General features: G+C 44.7%; 1 protein-coding gene and 1 long non-coding RNA gene across 8 annotated transcripts in view; one reads left to right on the top strand and one right to left on the bottom strand.

Moving 5' to 3' along the window:
• CHCHD6 (coiled-coil-helix-coiled-coil-helix domain containing 6) overlaps positions 1-3,427 on the bottom strand; it is a 254,920-nt gene extending 251,493 nt beyond the window's left edge. For 2 of the 6 annotated variants that reach the window (XM_037023990.2, XM_037023989.2), the window contains exon 1: positions 3,241-3,425. In XM_037023990.2, coding sequence (XP_036879885.1) covers positions 3,241-3,327 — 87 coding nt within the window. In that variant the 5' untranslated portion in view covers positions 3,328-3,425. Of the gene's footprint in view, positions 1-3,240 lie in introns of all 6 variants that reach the window. The other 4 variants (XM_037023988.2, XM_073231157.1, XM_037023987.2 and 1 more) reach the window with 4 other exon arrangements.
• A 128-nt stretch (positions 3,428-3,555) lies between these two features.
• On the top strand, positions 3,556-17,816 carry LOC118973478 (uncharacterized). 2 transcript variants are annotated; one of them, XR_005062855.2, is made up of 3 exons: positions 3,556-3,927; positions 9,807-9,974; positions 14,368-17,816. It is a non-coding gene; the product is annotated as an uncharacterized lncRNA (long non-coding RNA). The 2 variants fall into 2 exon arrangements; XR_005062856.2 differs by having other exon boundaries at positions 9,822-9,974.
• Positions 17,817-19,326: the final 1,510 nt, after the last annotated feature.

Consider the following 19,326-nt stretch of genomic DNA (forward strand, 5'->3'; position numbering starts at 1 on the left):
GCTAAGGAACTGGGGTCTGAGCTTCCAGCTCTACCGCTAACTTGCTGCAACCTTCCTTGAGTAACGCCTTGAACTGGCTTCCTCAGAGACCGATGCAACGCATCTCACAGGGTCAGCACGGAAGTATGAGACAGTCTTGTAAAACACTCTGCCCAGAGTGAATGCATGCACTCTCCTCACCACAGGCTCTCCGAGCAGCAGGGTCCGGCCCTCCCATCTGGAGCAGGTGGCCCCATTACTCTTGGCACCCTTTGTGTTTCTGACATAGCACTTGCAGTTCCTTTTTATTCTTTTGCCTCTTTTCCTTTCCTTTGGTCTGTTCCCTTACTGGGTTGAGTCTCCAGTGGGGACAGAGACCTTGTGCTTTTTCCCTTACTGCCTCTGCAGGGCCAAGCCCAGTGCCTGGCAAGTGACCCATTTGCAGCAGTCACTTGCCGTGATGGATAAACGGCAGCTACAGGTAGTGCTCCGGCCCTGGCACATTTGGGGACTGTTGCTTGTGTTTTGCTGCAAGCTCGTCTTTCCCTCAGCAGGGTCCAGACTTGCCTCACAGGAGCAAAGGTAAAGGTGAGGTAGCCTTGCAGGGGATAATGAGCCTGGAGATGCCACTGAAGTGGAAGCCTTGGAAAGTGACTCAGCAGTGGGGAGCCGCGTAGTTGAAGGAAAAAGCCTGCAGGGCCGTGAGGGGTCTAGATGTGGACAAGCAACCACAGTGGACAGCTGCTTTTATGGGGCGGAGAAGAAAAGCAGACATATCAAGAATACTTGTACAATGTGTGTACCTTCTCTTATTGGAAGATGAGGTTAAACATACCGGTTGAAATGAAATCTTTATGTATTTCATGTATGCTTGCTTTGAAAACTGGAGTTGAATATAATTGCAGCATTTTGCATTAATTTAATTTCTTTTACCTTTCATGGAACCAGGGCTTGAACTTGATATGTAAATATATGCAAAAAAGTGTGCAAGCTAGGAAGGCACTAGCGTTTAATTTTAAGGGAACTAGAGCACTTTCCAGGCCCAGGCCCTGAGGATTACATACAAGTGGTCTTTAAGAATACTCAACTGCTCTGAAGGAGCTGAGCCAGACCAGTCTTCTTTGCCATCTACCTTCTATAAAACTAACTGTGTATTTAGTTCATCCACAACAGTCTCTGGTAGAACTCAGTGAGGCACCAGCACCCTGCTAGGGCAGCAAGACGCTTTGTCACAGAATTTTCATGCTGCCTCGCGTATCACAGAGGTCAGAGAGCACTTGTAGTGAGAACAAGACTATTCCTGGCACCTGAAAAAGCTCTTTTTGAGTCCCAGAAGTTATTCAAGTAACACCTTGGACAAATTTCTTAACTTCTCTAAGCCCAATTCTCCATCTTTAAAGCTTATTTATATTTTGCAGAATTGTTAAGAGAACTAGAAATACAATGTGCCTGCCTGATACAATGCCCAGAAAAGAAGATGCTCCTCTATCAATTTAGAGGAAGTCACCTTCAAAGGAACTCCCCCAAACCTTAGAAGACTCGACTGAACTTGCCAACATTCCCAAAAGCAGGATATAAGGTGACACAGTAGGAGACCACCCAAACAGAGCCAGGGGCATCTTTCTAAATTCCACTCAGCCTTCCAACATGAGCCATCCCCTCCCCATTCTGTCTTTGTTACAAGCCAGGTCAAGACTAAAAAACACCCAGCAAGTACCAAATGTGCTAAACACTAGATTAGACTAAGAACAGAGGCCCCCACAAAATATTATCCTTTCTCTAAACACGTCCACACATCTTCCTCTTATCCTGGGCAGCACTTAGGATTATCCCACCCTCCATCCATTAAAAAAAAAAAAATGTGGTGATTGAGACTCAAAAGTAAGTTATCACCCAACGTTACACAGCTAACAAGCATTTGCCCACGCATAGTCAGACCTCCTGATGTCTTTTTCTGAGCCACCTCCTAATTAAACTATACCCAGCTCTGTGCATTCCAGTTAACCTTGGTCCCTGTTTCACTGGGTTCAGACTTTAATCACTCAACAGCTATCTGCCACTATGTGCCAAACAGGTGTAGGAGTGTGACATTCAATAAACAGGCCTTGGGGTTGGCCTCCTTCAGTCCCAGCTCTCCCACTTGTTACCTAGGTGACCTTAGATAAGTTACTTCATTTCCCAGGGCTTCGGTTGTCCTTAATCTATAAAATGGGCAAACAGAATTCTACCTCTCTTAGGGCTATGGAAAATTAAATGAGAGGATGCCTGTAAAGATTAAGCACGATTCATGGCTCCCACTAAGCATTCAAATATGAGTTGCCTATATTATTCTCCTAGGTTCTGGGGATAGTCTCAAATCAGTCAAGAACCTTAGCCTCAAGGAACTTACACAGTAGTGGGAAACACAATAAACAAGTAAATTATCAATAGAAACTTCAAATGGATGAATACTATGAGAAAAATAAATGTGTGACAGTGGGGGGTGGAAACTACCTTAGATTTAAGTGACAAGGGAAGGTTATTCAGATGATATTTTAACTATAACAAGAATGATAAGGGCCAGGTATAAGATAAGCTGGAGGAGCAGAAACAGCAAATGCAGATCCAAGCAGACACTCGCAAGGATGAGTAGGTCCTGGGGTTAGTGAACAGTGGGGTGGGAGGTGTGGGAACGGGCATGAGATGTGATCAGATAAGTCAGCAGCACAGTTTTGTAAAGCAAAGTAAGGCGGTTCCTCTTCATCTTAAATGCACTAGGCCATCGGAAGTTTCTAAGCAAGGGAGAGGGTATATGACCTGATTCATAACTTTTAAAAAGCCCCTTTGGCTGAGGCATTGAGAAGAGCCCCGGTTAAGAGGCTGCTGCAGTTGGTCCAGGACTGGAAGCATCTCACGTATAGTAACACGACGCGTGCACTCGGGAGTGAGGGGCAGCAAATTCAGGGCTGTTAGGTCAACCGGAGCTGGAACGTGGACTCCCTGAGCTCCCCCGCTCTCCACTCTTTCTCCCCGGCACCAAGGAAGTAGTGAAGACCGAAGGCGGCCACTCTCTGGACCGGGGGCCCCGGGAGTCTCCAGGGGCCTGCCGTTCCTCGTGTACACGGCGGAGGGAGACGCTCGCCACAGGGATTTGGAAGGGCTCAACGAGAGAGGGACCCGCGGGCTCTCCAGCCAGAACCTCCCTCAGGCCGGCCCGCGCTCTCCATGCCCGCCCCGGCCCAGGCCGCGCTCGCTCGTCGCGCCCGCCGACGGCCCGCTCACCCGGATGCCCTGCAGCACCCGGACCCGCTCCTCATCATCCGTTCCGAAAGACACCCTGCGGCCCTCGCGGCTCTCAGTGCTCCCCATAGCAGGAAGCGAGCCAGCAAGCGGCCACGCCAGCCGGCTCCAGAGCAACCAGACAGACGCCGAGCTGTGGCGCTCTGAGCGCACAACGCTTCCAGGGACGTGCCGACCACAAGCCAACAAAACCACGTCCTATTGGTCGCTGCTGAATGCTCAGCCAATCACGTAGCATCGATCCGCATGGCATTGTGGGAACTGTAGTCTTTCCGGCATCACTGCCCTTCTGTAGCCAGGCAGCGTGGGGGGCGTGGCTCCTGAGCCGCGGAAGGAGAGCTGGAGTCCCACAGCTGCAGGGTGGAGCAGAGAGCTGGAAACTGCAGGCCTAAGAGAGGGGAGACACGGCCAGCGCTCGCTTCGGGGAGATCACCTTGAAGCAGAGCCAAGGACAATGTTCTAAGACCAGAAGTCCGTCCTCCTGGGGAGCTGAGCCAAGCATGTGGAGACAAACTTAAGTTCATTCAGCAAACTCGTACTGAGAGGCCCTTGCTAAGCTGCAGGGAATACGACTAAGACAAGCCTTACCTTCTTGAGGTTTAGATATAACTGAAGAAGATACAAAAGGGCAAACAAGCAAGCTCGTAAATAAACGCATTCACTACTGTGGTAAGTGCCACAAATGGAAAAACTGCAATATCATGATGCCATGAGAGGAATTAATGGGAAGGTGCTTCTTTTGATTTGACAGGCCTGAGCAGTCTCTCAGAGGTGGGGTGGCCAGAGGCTTTTTATGAACAAGGGTATCTGCTAGTTTCATTCAAAATACTTTAATTTGTAAATCACGCTGCAGCTCTTGTGTTTTCCAGCTCTTTCCTATCAGCAGAGCCTGAGTAAGAGATTCTGATGCAGGAGGGGAAAGGAAATGAGACAACAGGATAAGGTGGGGGAAATGTTAAGTAAAGATGTGGTTATAACTGGAGACTGGCTTCTGACTGATCCCAGCAGATGCCAGGTCGGGAAGTTAGAGCACAAATTACATGCAGAATTAATCCCATTATGAGGCAAGGGACTGGTCTTCTATCCGCCCCCATCAGTCAGTCTTTGGCAGCTGTCTTGTCAATGGGTTCAGCCCCAGGCAAGTTCACTATGGCTTCAATGAGACAAAAAAATTACAATGGAACGTTCTTGGGGTGAAAGGGTTTATACCCAGCTTTATTCCCATGGTGGCAGGTCAATCACTAGAATCCCATCCACTCAGAGCAAGTCTGTGTGCAGCAAGCTGGTCTCTGCCTCTGGGCCTCTCTGCCGCTGCAGCTGTCTCAGTCTCTGTCCTTGGTGCTGCCACCACTGCAGTCTCATCTCTGTTCTCCTACAGCCTTTCAGCGATGCCACCACATTGCCCAGAGCACTGGGCAGAGCTCTTTATATGGAGTCAAGAGCGACTTATTGCCCACACTTGTGTAGTGAGCAAGCCAACTAGGGCCAGGTGTGAATCTTGGCCATAGGAACCTTCACTTTATCCATAGCAGCCCAGAACAATTCCCCAGTGAACCCATCTGTGAGCTGTCAACAGCCCACACCCACAGCAGCTGGAGGATGGCTCACTGACCTCTAAAAGAATCTGCATGAGGAACTTTCAGCATCCAGTACATGATCCACATATTTTTCAAGGTCTCCCAAATACCCAGACATCTTCTGACTGTGGAAGGGGTTGTAAAAATTGAGAAAGGGAATGGATTTCATTTTTGGGTAGATGGTGAAATAATTAACACACTGGGTTGATTCAACAAAACAAGAATTAGAGCCACAGGTGACCATAAGACTGTATGTGGTCTTCCCTCCCCCCTATCACATGCAAAATCCTGAGAAAGAATTGGAATTCCACTGGACATAACAGCAGAATAGCTGAGCCTTGTGACCACCCACAAGTTCTGTGTCCCAACGTCACAGACAAGAAAAACAAGGTACAAACAGGTGAAGATAATGTGACATTATGACTGCCAAGTAGGATGAGGATTTGAATAAAGCTGTGGCATAGGAATACAGAGGAAAGGAGGGGAAGGGAAATTCCTGTTTTTGGGGGACCACCTTTGTGCCAGGCTCCATGACACAGGCACTCGGTCTTTGTGGGGAAGTTGGGGTTCCTATGTCCAGGATCCTCACTGAACTTAAACCACCTGATAATGTAACTGGCCTGTTGCTGGGCTGCCGCTTTCCACACCTTTAGGCAATAAGCTATTACTGCGCTATATAGAGAGCTTGGCCCAGTGCTCTGGGCAGAGGTAGAGACGCTAGTGCTCGACCTACTGCCGGAGAACAAGCCAGGTAATAAACCCTTTCACCCCAAAGAATGCTTTGCTGTCAATTTCTTTGGTCACACTGAATCCATAGCAAACTTGCCTGGGGCAGAATCCCACTGGCAAGACAATCTTGTAATGCAGTTAACCCTTGACCAATTTATTCAGTCCCAGAAATCATCCTAACAGCATTATTATTCCACTCTGAAGCCCAGGAAACTGAGGCTTTAGGGATGTACGTGTTGTGACAGGTGCACTAGATGCTGCCCAGCACCCATTCTCTGCTCCTTTACAACTGTCTTGCCAATGGGTTTCAGCCCCAGGCTGAAAGTTCACTGTGGTTTGAGTGAGACAGAGGAATGGCAATGGAACATTCTTGGAGTGAAAGGATTTATTACCCAGCTTGTTCTCCCAGTGATAGATCGAGCATTAGAATTACCTCTGCATCCAGCAGTCTGCAGGTCTATAATCCTCCTTCACCTCTGCCTCCACCCAGAGCACTAGGCAGAGCTCTTTATATAGTGACTCAGTCTATAATAGCTTATTGCCTATGGGGGTGGGACCAGTAGCCTATCAGTAGGCCAATTACATCATCAAGTAGTTTAGTTTCAGGTGAGGATCCTGGCCATAGGAACCTTCACTTTCTTTATCCACAACATAACCCTGATTTCCTTTAGTGCATCTATGGGCAAAATGGGAGTTCCTGTGGCCAGGATCCTCACCTGACCCTAAACTTCTTGACGATATACTTGGCCTGCTGCTAGGCTATGGCTTCCACACCCTAGGCAATAAGCTATTATAGACTGAGTCACTATATAAAGAGCTCTGCCCCGCACTCTGGGTGGAGGCAGAGATGGAGATGGGTTACAGATCTGCAGACTGCTGGATGCACACATGATTCCAGAGCTCTACCCACAGCCAGGAGAATAAAGCCGGGTATAAACCCAAGAGTGTTCCATTGTCATTCCTCGGTCTCACTGAATCCATAGTGAGCTTGCCCAGGGATGAAACCCTTAGGCAAGACAGAAACTGTGTGCCTGGTTAGAAAAATCTGCCTTTTCAGCTTCTGGTAGCCAAAGTTGTGAGAGTTTGAGGATTATAACAATTTGATAATTTGAGTTTACAACACATTTGATTTTTTTTAATCCAATAGTCCCTGTTGTGAAAGAGAGAGAAAGACAGGGGTGGGAGATGGAAACAAAAGGGGAAACTTCTTTACAAAATTTTTCACCAAATCAATATGAGATTTAAAAATTACCATTTGTAACTCTCAGTGAATTAAGTGCATCTGGCAAAAATTTGTACATACTAAAGCCACTGGGTAAAAGGTGGTTGGGGAACATGATATTCATGTAACCTCAACATTTCTACACATTTCTTAATAATTACAAAAGAAAAATGTATTGCAGTGACAAGTCCTAGAAGTCACTGCCTTAACCAAATGGCCAAATTCAGCATCACAAAGAGTAGGGCAACCTGATGTGATGTCCCTCCTGGTGTGATATGGTAAGGAACACGTACATCTCCTGCAGCGTATTGTCAAAAATGTGTGAACCTGAAGGTGACCTGAATCTAATCATAAGAAAATACCAGACAAATTCAGAATGTGAAACATCCTAGAAAACAGCTGTCCTGGGCTCCTCCAAAAGGTCAATATCATGAAAAACAAAACAGAATAAAAAAAGGTAGCCAAGAGATGAAAGAAGTGTAACAATGACATGCAGCAATAATTCCTGATTAGATCCTGGATTAAAATGACAACAGCAAAAAGAACAATAAAACTGTGAAAATGTGCTTGGGCCAATTGGGAAAGTTTTAGTTATGGAATAGTGTCCTAAGTGGTACTGTTGCATTTATACTAATTTTCTTCTTCTTGGCAGCTGCTCTTTGAACTGTTTGGGTGTGGACTTTCATAGTGTCATAGTGCAGCTCACACTCAAATGGTTCAGAAAAAAGTGTTAAGGTGAATCTAGGTGAAATATATATTGGAGTCCATTATATGATTCTTTCACTGTTTCTGTGGTTTTGAAAATGTTCGGGATAATAAGTAGGAGGGAAACAAAATAAAATTTTGCATTTGGGGAAAAAAATACTTTCCTCCCTCCTCTCCCTTGTCCATTGCAGCTGGAAATAACCACGTATCCTAGCTCTGGCCAAGGAGTTTCTTGAGCACTGTGGTACCTGGAGAACAGCACAGGGCTGAAGAGAGCCGTGAGATGTGGTGATGTGAGATGGGTACACAGCTGAGCTCTGCCTCTTTCTAGACCTTTGGCCGTGAGCAAATTATTGGATAACTTTGCATCCCAGTTTTCTGCAGAGATAAGTGGTGTCGACATTATGTGGAGTGCTTGCCCAGGGCTCGGCACTTAGTGATCTCATTCAGCAGAGGCTATTAGCAAAAGATTTCTGTGTTGGAAATAACATTTTATGTAAGTTGGTTCCAGGGATGGTAGTACAGCATGGAGAACATAACCAGTGTTCTTTAACATCTTCCTATGTTGACAGATAGTGACTGCACTGGTGGGGGTGAGAACTTAATAATATGTTGAACCACTGTGTTGTATACTTGAAGCCAATATAAGATTGTGTATCCATGATACTTCAAAAAAAAAGTTGAAATGACATTTTGACAACCAGTTTGGAGTGTGGGTTAGGGAGAGCATTGTGTAAGGTGGCTTCTCTTAAATTGAATTCTCCAGAAGGAGACAAGAGCAAGAGAAGGGCTGGTACAGTAGGGAAGTAAAAAAACTAATTTTTTAAAAAGAATTGTCTTTAAAAGCCAAAAGGAAGCTTTCCCCATAAGATCAGGAAAAAGATAAGGATGTCTGCTTTCTCCACTTCTATTCAACATTGCACTGGAGGTTCTACCCAAGGATATTGAACAAAAAATGAGATAAAAGACATCCATTTTGGAAAAGAAGTAAAACAATCTATTTGGAAATAACATGATCTTGTATATAGAAAATCCTAAGTTCCTCCCACACACCCACACACTAAACAGAGCTAATAAGGAAGTTCAGCAAGATTGCAGGATGTGAGACTAATATACAAAAATCAGTTCTATCTGTGTACACTCACAATGAACAAGCCAAAAGTGAAATCAAGAAAACAATTCCACTTACAATAGCATCAAAATGAATGCACTTAGATCTATTTAATGCACTAAAATAAACTTAACCAAAGAAGTATAAGACTTGTACCCTGAAAACTATAAAATGTTGTCATCTGGGGAGATGGAAGTCAACAGGAAAATAAAACTTGGGGTAGTGGCCACATGACACACACACTTATCAATACTCATCAAGCTGTACACATAATATCTAGTCATTTTATGGTATGTAAATTATGCCTCAATAAAAGTTTGAAATATTCTGGGGGATTAACCCCAAATAATAATGTTATATTTCCCACTCAAGCAAAATGTAAGTGGTTAGGACTCAGCAATCCTGACTCCCGGTGACTCCCGCATGCTTTAACTGTTCCATGTTGGACCGTATCACTTCCTCAGTCAACTCAGTAGGGCAGGACAGGGCCTTGGAGACTAGAAAATGAAACCCCAGCTTTTCTCTGCCTCAGGGACCCCTCACGTCCACTCACATTCCACTGGCATTCAGGTACATGACCCCACCCAGCTAGGAGGGCTGCTAGGTGCTGTCTTCTGTGAGTGGAAGGAAAGAGGAAAGTGCTGTCTAGGCAGCATCACACACAATTGATGAATGAAAAACTCATTGATCCCTTATTGTTTTCTGAGAAGGTCCATAGAGGAAATATATACTGATAATAACTCAGAAGTTCCAGAAGCTGAAATATCACATCAAGTCAAAATCCATCTTGTGGACAGATGCAGGATAACAGCATACCCATACGTTCTGCCGTTCAGTAACTAAGTTCCGTGGATCTTGCCCTTGGGATGGTGTTTCCCAGATGCTAAAGTCGTCACTCAGTGATGCTGGTGTGTGTATACCTTTGAAGGCAAATTGGTTTTGCTGCTCTTCGCTTGTGCTTACTTTTCTCATTTCACTGTGCCCTGGGCTGAAGTTTGGAAACCACTGGTAAGGAAGGGAGGCCTGGTGAGAAGGGAGATGGAGGAAAGGATGCCCCTGTGCAGGCCTGCTGGGGGCTCTCCTGAGAGCTGGTGGGCCCACCGCCCGGGGGCCACCAGGCAGAGTGAGTGCAGGGCAGTGTTCCCTGCTCCCTGTGGGGAGCATCTCCTGGCTTTTGGTGACTCTTCTCCATTATTAACCTTAGGCTCCTCATCTGTAGGATGAACGTGACTGGAGCCCCACATACCCACCCCCTGCAGACCTCAATGAAGAGAAGCAGCTGGATTTTGGGGGCATTTGTACTGTCAGGACCATTCAGGCTAGCCGTGGAGGTTTCCATTCAGCAGGCTGTGAGCTGGACGGGCTTTGGGAGGTAAGTAAAGGTGGGGCAGGGGCAGAGCCAGCTGGGCTGAAGCAGAGGAGGGTTTGCAGTAAAAGGAGGAGAGAAGGCAGAAAACCCTGTAGGAAGAGGAAATGGGGAAAGAGGTTATGGTTTAAGGCAGCAGATGAGTAGATTCTGTTCTGTCGTGTGGAATGGAATCCCGTCTTCCATCTCTAGGTATCTTCAATAAAAGGTTCCCCTCGGTCCTCAAAGCTTTTGAATTGAACTAGGTAAAAGTATTTGGGTCTGGCTCTAAGCAAACTAGGTGGACCTCCCCCAGGTCCATCTTTGGACCATTGTTAAAGACCCTTCTCTTAGAGAGTGGTTGCCAAATAGTAGACCTAGGGAAGGATGTGACAGGGCCCAGAGTTCTAGAAGGATGGGATGGGATGGGGAAAAGCGGAAAGTTTGGTTGATCATGAGGATGGAGGCCTTGAAGGTCATGTAGGTAGTTTGACCCCCGAGGTGGTGGGCAGTGGAGAGCTCATGGTGTGGAGCTGGGAGGGATCTGGTCTAAGCTGCGCACTGGGAAGTGCTTTCTGACCCCAGAGTGGAGGCTATCTTTGGAGTAGCCCTGGAAATGATATTTTGCTGAGGCATCCCTAAAACATAACCTGGTCAAAATGCAGAGAGCACCACTTGATCTTCACTGCTACCTGAATTTGTGGGAGATCTGCACCCCACTCCTCACTGCCTGGTCCCTCAAAGACATTCATGGTCAGCAGAACCTCTTTTCTCCAGCCTTGTGTTTCCACAAGGAGGGGCATCCATTAGTGTGATACCCTTGGCCCTTCTATGATGGGTAGAATTTCATGTAGGCATCTGGCATCTCTTCTCTCTTGGGGGCTCTCTCTCCTCTTCTCTCTTCAAAGTCTGCCTGCCTATAAGAAGCAGGTGTTTCTCCAGGTGGGGGCTTAGTGGTAAAAGTCTGGGTCCACCAAGGATCAAGGCTTGCCCCATCTTTCTGCTCAGCATATTGGTGATGTCCCATCTCATGGTGTCCAGATGTCAGCCTCAGCTCTGAGTGCGGCATCTGCCCACATCTGCCTGCCGGTCAGCCTCCCTGGAAGAAGGCGGATACATAAAGGGAATCTTTCCCAGAAGCCACTGCAGGCTTCTCGTGGACGGACATTGGCCAGTCGTGATCACTCCCCACGCTAGACCAGGCCCTGGCAAAGGGGGCAGGGTGACCATGGCTGATTCCGGCCAGGGGGGATGGTTCCCTGGGCCTGACGCACTGTGGGACAAAACCAGCCTCACCCACACCTTGGTAAATGGCCCCCCCATCAAGGCCTCTACAAATACCCCATTTGAGCAGCCATCTGTCTCTTGCCCTGATGGACTGTCACTGGACTGCTGCGTGTGCAGTGCATGCAGGCTCCCTCCATGGGGCGTGTTGTGTGTCACGTCACTGTGAATGAGCATGCACATGTGTGTACGTGTGCGTGTGTGTGTGTGTGTGTGTGTGTGTGTGCACGAGCGCACACACAAACCCAGACAATAAAGCTGCTCCATCCATTGTTCCCAGACCTGTGGTCAGGTCCCCACCGGGTCTCCAGAAACCCAGGAAGTTCTCGGTGCAAAACAAGCCCTGTAGGTGGAATGAATCAGCTGAAAGGTGTGAAGTGGCTCAAGCAGAAAGTCAGGATTAGCTTCTCTGGTCCCACTTTCCTTCTCTGCTTCTCTGAGCTCTTGCTTCAGCTTCTGCCCTGGCTCTAACTGTTCACCCATGCGAGTGGCTGCCTAATGTGCAGAACACCTGGGAGCAGGCAGGAGAGGGCTCCCTAAGGCCAGGACTGTCTGCACCCCAGCAAGAAGGGCACCCTTGTCACAGTTCTCCTGGGCTGACCTGGCTGGGAGTCGGGGAGGTAGGCAATGGGGATGAAATGTCAGTGGGAAGAGAGGGAAGGTGGCTCAACAAAGCCAAGTGGGCCACAGCACTCGCAGTGAGGGCTCTCAGAGCAGAGCCTGTTCAGCCCTGGTTCCCATTTCCTCTTGAATTATTCTCCCTTCACACACACACGTTCACACACACACAGACACACCCCACCATAATCTGAAAGGCAGGCCCAGACCTTCCTGGTCTGTTTCAGCCAGTCTCTGGCCCTGCTCCCAGGAGGTGTGGGCTTGGAGCCCTAAGGAGCTCCAGCACACGGAGCAGGTCGCGGCACACATGGCCACAGCCAGGCCAGCCCCCATGGAGTCGGCCTCCAGAGCGGCCTGGAGCCCTGCCACAGCTCACAGCTGCTGGGCAGGGTGGACGGGCTGGGCTGGGCAGGTCGCAGGTCCTAGACTAGAGCCACAGGGTTCTCAGGGACCTGGCCGACCTGGACCTGCCTCTGCTGCTCCCCCAGCCAGGAGTGCCCCCTCCCGCTCTTCCGGAGAGCTGCTCCTCATCACCCAGGTCTCAGCTCAGATGTGACCCCCCAGCCAGCCACCTCTTCCCTCCTCACATTACTGTCTTTGTTTTCTTCCCTCCTGATAAAAAGGTCACTTTCTGGTTCTTTGTTGCTTATTTATTTGTTTATGGTTGATCTCCAACCCATACCACCCTCAGTACATACACACAGTTCCTAAGATAGAAGCTTCGGGGAAGGCAGACTGCATCTGCTTCATTCATCACTGAATTCCTGGCACCTAGCACAGGACCTGGCAGAGAGTAGGTACTCAAGAAATCCTTGCATGAATGATGGATGAATGAACATGGGCTCCCCTACTCTGTGTGAGTTACTCCATGCTTAGGCAAGAAAACTAATGGTTCGGAGTAAAGACATGCATTTCAATCCCAGCTGTGCTACCTGTGTGATCTACAAGTTACTTCTCCTCTCTGTGCCTCAGTTTCCCCATCTGTAAAACAGGGATAAGCACAGGACCTGCCTGGAGGCTTGGTGTGGGACATCATGAGTTAATACACGTGGTGGACCTAGAACAGCTGGCAAAGACGAAACACTCAATTATCAGTATTATTATTATGCTATTCATCTTCCCAAAAAACTTGCCAACTGAGGCTCAGATAAGGGATGACTTGCCTGACATCACACAGCTGGAAGGAGGCAGAGACAGGATTTGAACCCTGGCCTAAACATCTTAGAAGATAGAGTCCTCTCTAGGGTGCCACCTGACCCTGGTGCGCCCCTTGGACTGTGGCCTACCTGGCTCTTGGGTTTGGTTCTTAGAGGCTGGGATGAAGCAGCCTGGTTATGGCCCACCTGAGCATGCCATCAGGGCCTGAGGCCCATGGGGGAAGGAAGAGAGGTTACTGGCTGTGGAGGCTTGGCAGCCTGTGAGCCTCGGCACCCTGCCTTGTCCTGAAAGAAACTGTCCCAGCACCCAGCCTGGGAGGAGCTGCCCCCAACTCCCAGCCCCACACCTAATTCTTTCCATCCCATGCAGCTTGAATGCAGTCACAGAGCCACACCCCCTCCCCACTGTGGGACTCTTACAGTTCAAGTTTTATGAATTCATTAAAATGCACATGTAAACTTTAAGGAAATCACATTATGCTGTAATAAGAGCTACAAATTGATACGATTCCTTAGAGAGCTCATTGGTAATCCGGATTGCCTACTTTGCAAAATGGTTTTCCAGCCTTTTGCATCTATTAGTAGGGGAAGGTAGGGGCCAGCGGTGGATACCCCAGGAGCTCTGAACAACTGCAGGATGACTGGAGTGAGGGGCATGGAAAGGGTCACCTTCTGTGTATTCAAGGCCATCACCTGAATAGACCAGAGGCCACACCAGAGTGTGGCTTGGGGAGCTTTACCCTCCCTCCCATAATTTCTACCACCCCTTCCTAGCCATGCTAAACAAAATAACTTCTAAGAAGAAACCTGTGTTTGCCTTTCAAGTAGAGACAAGACAGGCCCCCCAAAACTCCTCTCCCCATGCGACCATGTGGCTCGCATAATTTTGTGCTTGTTTGCATCTGTGTCTGTCCCCCAAAATGTGACTCTGGACTCCTGAAGTTAAAATCCATATCCAACACATATCAGAGCCTGGAACACAGTAGGAATGATGAATGTTTGCTGAGTGACAGGGTGACTTGCAGACACAGTATCATGTGGGTGGTGACGCTGCAGTGGTGCTGCTGCCCAGAGGCCCTGGGGTCCCAGGAAGCATGAGGAAGAGTCCCAGGAGCAATGGCCTCCAGAAGGTGGAGAGGGGATATGCCAGGCCAAGCATGGGGAAGGGCCGGGAGATGTGGGGTGTAAGAAAGGCCCCTGAGCCAGGTTGAGGAGTTGGAGGTTATCCGATGTTTTCTGGGTGGACTTTAAGCACAAGTGAGGGTGGACCTCTTCCCACATTCCTGATGGCAGCTGTGATTGTCTTAATAGTAGTGACACAGGACAGGAAGCACAAGCATGGTTTTCTTCCATGTTTCCAGTGAGGATGCAGGCTCAGCTGGCTGACTGTCCTCTCATATGGCTGATCTCCAGGGAGCATGCTGCCTGGTCAGAGAGACCACTTCCCGAGTCCCTGAGGAGATGGCAAGAAGACAGGGAGTGTTTGATGTTGTCTGGTATACCCTCAGTCTGATACAGCAAGGATTGCTCTTATTGTTCACACTTCGGGGATGACAACCCTGGTCAGGAGGAACCCTGCTCATAGCACACAGCTATAGTGGTGGGGCCAGGCCAGGAGGGACAGCCGCTTGGAGTCGGTGTGGAGGGACCCCACACTCCAATGACACAGGGGCTACGGCCTAATTTCACACTTGTCCAGGGAGGCAGATTCGAACCTGGTGGCAGCTTTCCACCCTCTAGACCTTCCTCGCAACACACCTGATGGATCATATGACTACCATGAGCTATCCTGTATTTGTGTCTTTGTGCTTCTGAAGAATAGATTCCTGGAAGTAGAGCTGCTCGGGTTCAAACCATGGAGACCACTGAGCTGCACTTACCAGCGCTCCTACCTGCCACTAATGTCTGAGAATGCATTTCCCCACACCTTGGCCAACATGGGCTGTAACAATTTAATGTTGCCAGGGTGATAGAGAACAAAAATTTTGTTTTAATTTTAATTTTAATTATAATTTCCTGAATATTACATCCAAAGTTAAGCATCCTTACATTTGTTCATTGTTGATATTTCTTATATCTGTGAATTACTTTTTCATATACTTTGCCCACCTTGTTTGTTTTGTTTTTGATCCTTTTTTTATTGATTTGTAGGAGCTCTTTATATGTACTGGATATTATATGTCTGCATTTTCAGTTGCTTTAAGCATTTTCTTCCAGTCTATCATTTGTCTTTTAACTGTCTGTTATTTTTGGACAAACAAGTTTTAAATATTTTGGTTAGTTATATTTCTAATTCATGCCCTTTTTAGGTCTGTAGATTTTATGTATTAGTAAGGAAGTACATCCTACTAAGATTGTAAGGAACTATTTTTTTTGTACTTACCTTTTGGAACCATTTGTAATTTATTTTTTATTATGCTGTGGGAGTATGCTATATAGAATTTTTTATATGGATAGCCAATAGCCCCCATATTGTCATTTATTGACTATTTCATTGTTTTGCCACTGAATTTAAGAAGCCAACTTTATGATAACTGTTTTTCCATATGTACACAATATGTTTCTAGATTTGTTCCTCTATTTTTGGCTATTTCTATAGGAATTCCCTACTGATTTAATTGCTATGACCTTTAAAATAGTTGGATATCTCACAAGGGAAGTTATCCCTCGTTGTTTTTCTTTTTTCAAATTTTTTGTCTACCTCTAGAAATTTCCCTTCCAGGGAAAAGAAGCATCTTGTCAGATACCATGAACAGTCTTACTGAGATTTTGACTGGGGTCCCATTGAATTATAGATCATTTATGGGAGAACCCATATATCTAACTCTTATTGAAGGCTATTCAGTAAAACTTAGTAGCCTTTTTATATAGTTCTTAGACATTTTATTAGATTTCTTTCTAGACATTTGGGAATTTGTTGCTTTTAATAATGAGAGTGTTTTCATTTCACTTTCTTATTGGTGTTTGCAAGCATGTAATTAAGCTATTGATTTTTCTGTGCTGACCATATATCTAGCTATACTGCTAAATTCTCTTATTTGTTTGTCAATTGATTCTCTTGAGAATTTTCTATGTGGATGATTGGATAGTCTGCAAGTAATTTCAGTTTTGTCCCTTCTTTCCAATGTTAATATATCATAGCTTTGGCTAGAATCTCCAATAAAAAGGCTGAATGATGCAATAATGGGAATATTGTTTCTTTTTATTTTATTATCAAGTATAATTATTACTGTGGAGTTCCAATGTCCTTTATCAAATTAAGAAAGAAACTAATTTGCTAGAAGCTTTGTTTTCTTAATCATAAAAGTATGTATATTGAATATTTTCAAAAGAGTTTTGTTCTCTATGAAAATAATTATGTGGTTTTTCTTATACTCTAATAAAGCAGTGATTTAAATTGGTAGATTATTTTTCTAAAGTTGAACACACTTGTATCTCTGAGATGTCTTTTAATATGCTGCTGAGTTGAAATAACTCATTTAAAAAAAATAAAAACTCCATCAATTAATTTTACAAGATCATACTCTAAAAGTGGTCTAATTTAAAGTTAACAACAAAGGACACATTAATAAAATCATAACATCTACTTATTTTCAAGATTTTTACCAATTAAAGGAACAAAGATAAAAACAAAAGTGGAAAGAAAGACACTTTCACAGAAACATCTAGAGACAAAGAAAGACACAGAGAAATGTAAAACTAAAGAAAAAAGATTAGAGGAGAAATGTGAGGAGACTTATAAACATATTCAAATGTATACATCTAGAAAAGATGAAAAGTAGATAGATGGCACCCATGATCATAGAGAGAGGGACAGAGAGGGAGGAGGAGAGGGTAGGACAGCTGAGGGGAGGCAGGCAGAAAAGGGAAAATACACTGTGACTTGAAACAAATGCAGAATGATTCTTGGACACTGGTCCTGCTGGGTGACGCTGTCCTCCACATGGCCCTTCTGGTTTCTGTTCTGTATGGTATTTTCTTTAGGAGCTGTGCATCTGTGTTCATTAGGAAGATTGACATACAGCTTTATTGTCCTGAACTGTCCTCTTTTGTCTCCTGAAACATTTAATTTCTTGATTAATTGCATTGCTTTTACTTATAGCTCATTAATTTCTACTTTTGTGTTAATTCCATCATTCTACTTTTTTGGAAATTTTAAATGGTTTATCAATCAATAGTTTCTTGTGTTGAAGGTTTAGTTCATTTATCTTTAATCTTTTTTTTTTTCTAATAAAGGCATGTAAGCCATGCTTTTTCCTTTGAGTACTACTTTGGCAGAAAATCACAGATTTTGTGGTATGGTATTTCTGACATAAATCACAGAGAGAATAATCACCAACATTATTCAGACTAAATTGTTTGGACATTATATACTTTTATTTTCCCTCTAATTCAAGAGCTATTAAAATTTTTTGTTGTTGGCCTCTAATTTTTATTGCATTTCAAGCAGGGAATATGGCCTAAATAATAGCTTTTTGGAATGTATTAAGATTTCCTTTATGGCCTTGCACATAATCAGTTTTCTAGAATATTTCATTTGTAGTTAGAATAATATATAATCTCTGTTGAGCAGAAGGTTGTGTGTATGTGTGTGTGTGAGAGAGATTAAATCAAGATCATTCATTGTTTTATACAAATCCTCTTTTTACTTACTTATTTCTATGAGAGTTGTGTCCAGATTGCTCACCAAGATATTGAAGATCTGGTTTTTTCTACTTGTAATTCTGTCAGGTTTCTGCTCTGTGTATTTTGAAGCTATGCCTTAATTGCAATAAAAAATGATTATTTGTTATCCTGTGGATTGTTCCCTTTTTTCAATATGATGTAACCCTTTCCTTTATTATTAAATGCTTTGACCTTGAATTCTGTTTCATCTGAGTTTAATATTACCATCTTTCTTTGTTTTATTAGCATCTCCATTCCTTCGACTTCATTTTCCCTTGATTGTTTTTTTTTTTAAGATATGTTTCATCTAAAGGGCTTACAGTAAGAGTTTGGATTTTTATCTAACCAGAATCTTCTTCTTTTAATTAATGAGTTTAACCCATTCACATCTAGTGTGGTGTAACAGTTTTAGAACTGTTCGTTCTTTTTTTTGTTTGTTTCTGTGTGTTATCCTTTTTGTGTCTTCCCCTTTTTTTCTTAAATTTTGTTATACCAACTGAATTTCCTTTGCTAAATTTTCTCACCTCTTAAAAATATATTATTAAAGCAGAATTTAGAAAACACTATTGGTAGTTAAGTTACCCCTACAAGAAGTCAAAACAGTACTGTTCTACCTCCCTCTGCTCCATTTACTACTTCCCTAGAATTTTTGTCCCATGATTAATTTATTTTTTCCATTCAAGTATAACATACATACAGTAATGTGCCCAAATCTTGAGTATAGAGCTTGATGAGCTTTTCCAAGGTGAGCACACCCTGAAAATGATACCCAGAGCAAGATACAGAACATTATCAGTACTCAAAAAACCTTCATGGTGTCTTCCAATTCCCCTTCCATAGGCAAACCATAATGCTGACGCCCATCACCGCAAATCAATTTGTCTTTTTCTTAAGTTTATGTATTTGAAATCATAGTGTCTATTCCTTTGTGTGATGCTCTTTCACTTGGCATGATGCCTCTGAGACTCATCCACACAGAGACGTGGGGCAGTCGTGCTGTCTTTGTGCTGTCTAGCATTCCATTCTGTGACTGCACCACAAATTACCCAGTGGTGAGGGACATTTGTGGTGGTTCCAGTTTGTGGGTGTTGGAGATACTTCAATGAGCACTGTAGCATCTATCTTTTTGGTACAGCTATCTGTGTATTCCTTTTAGATATACACCTGAGAACAGAATTGTTCGGTCATAGGTTGTGCATATATTTAGCACTTGAGGATACTGTCTGCTTTCCAAGTAGTGTACCCACATTGCTATTTAATGTTCCATACTTTAAACAATCAACACTTATTCACTCTTAAAAAGCAGTCTTCATTGTCTTATTTGATCATCACTGTTTATTGTACTCCATTTCTTTTGCATGTCTTCATTTTTCTTCTTGCTAGAGCTCATCTTCTGGTGTTTGGGTTTTGTTGTTGTTGTTGTTATCATTAATCTACAATTACATGAGGAACATTATGTTTACTAGACTCCCCCCATCACCAAGTCCCCCCAACATACCGCATTACAGTCACTGTCCATCAGCATAGTAAGATGCTATAGAATCACTACTTGTTTTCTCTGGTTGGGTTTTTTTAAAAGAGTATTTGTGGGTCTTAAATGTTTGGCTTCTTTCATTCCCCCAAATGTCTTTCTTTTGTCCTCACAGTGAATATAT

Source organism: Manis javanica, chromosome 3 (assembly GCF_040802235.1).
Source record: "Manis javanica isolate MJ-LG chromosome 3, MJ_LKY, whole genome shotgun sequence".
In the NCBI taxonomy this organism is placed as follows: Eukaryota; Metazoa; Chordata; class Mammalia; order Pholidota; family Manidae; genus Manis; species Manis javanica.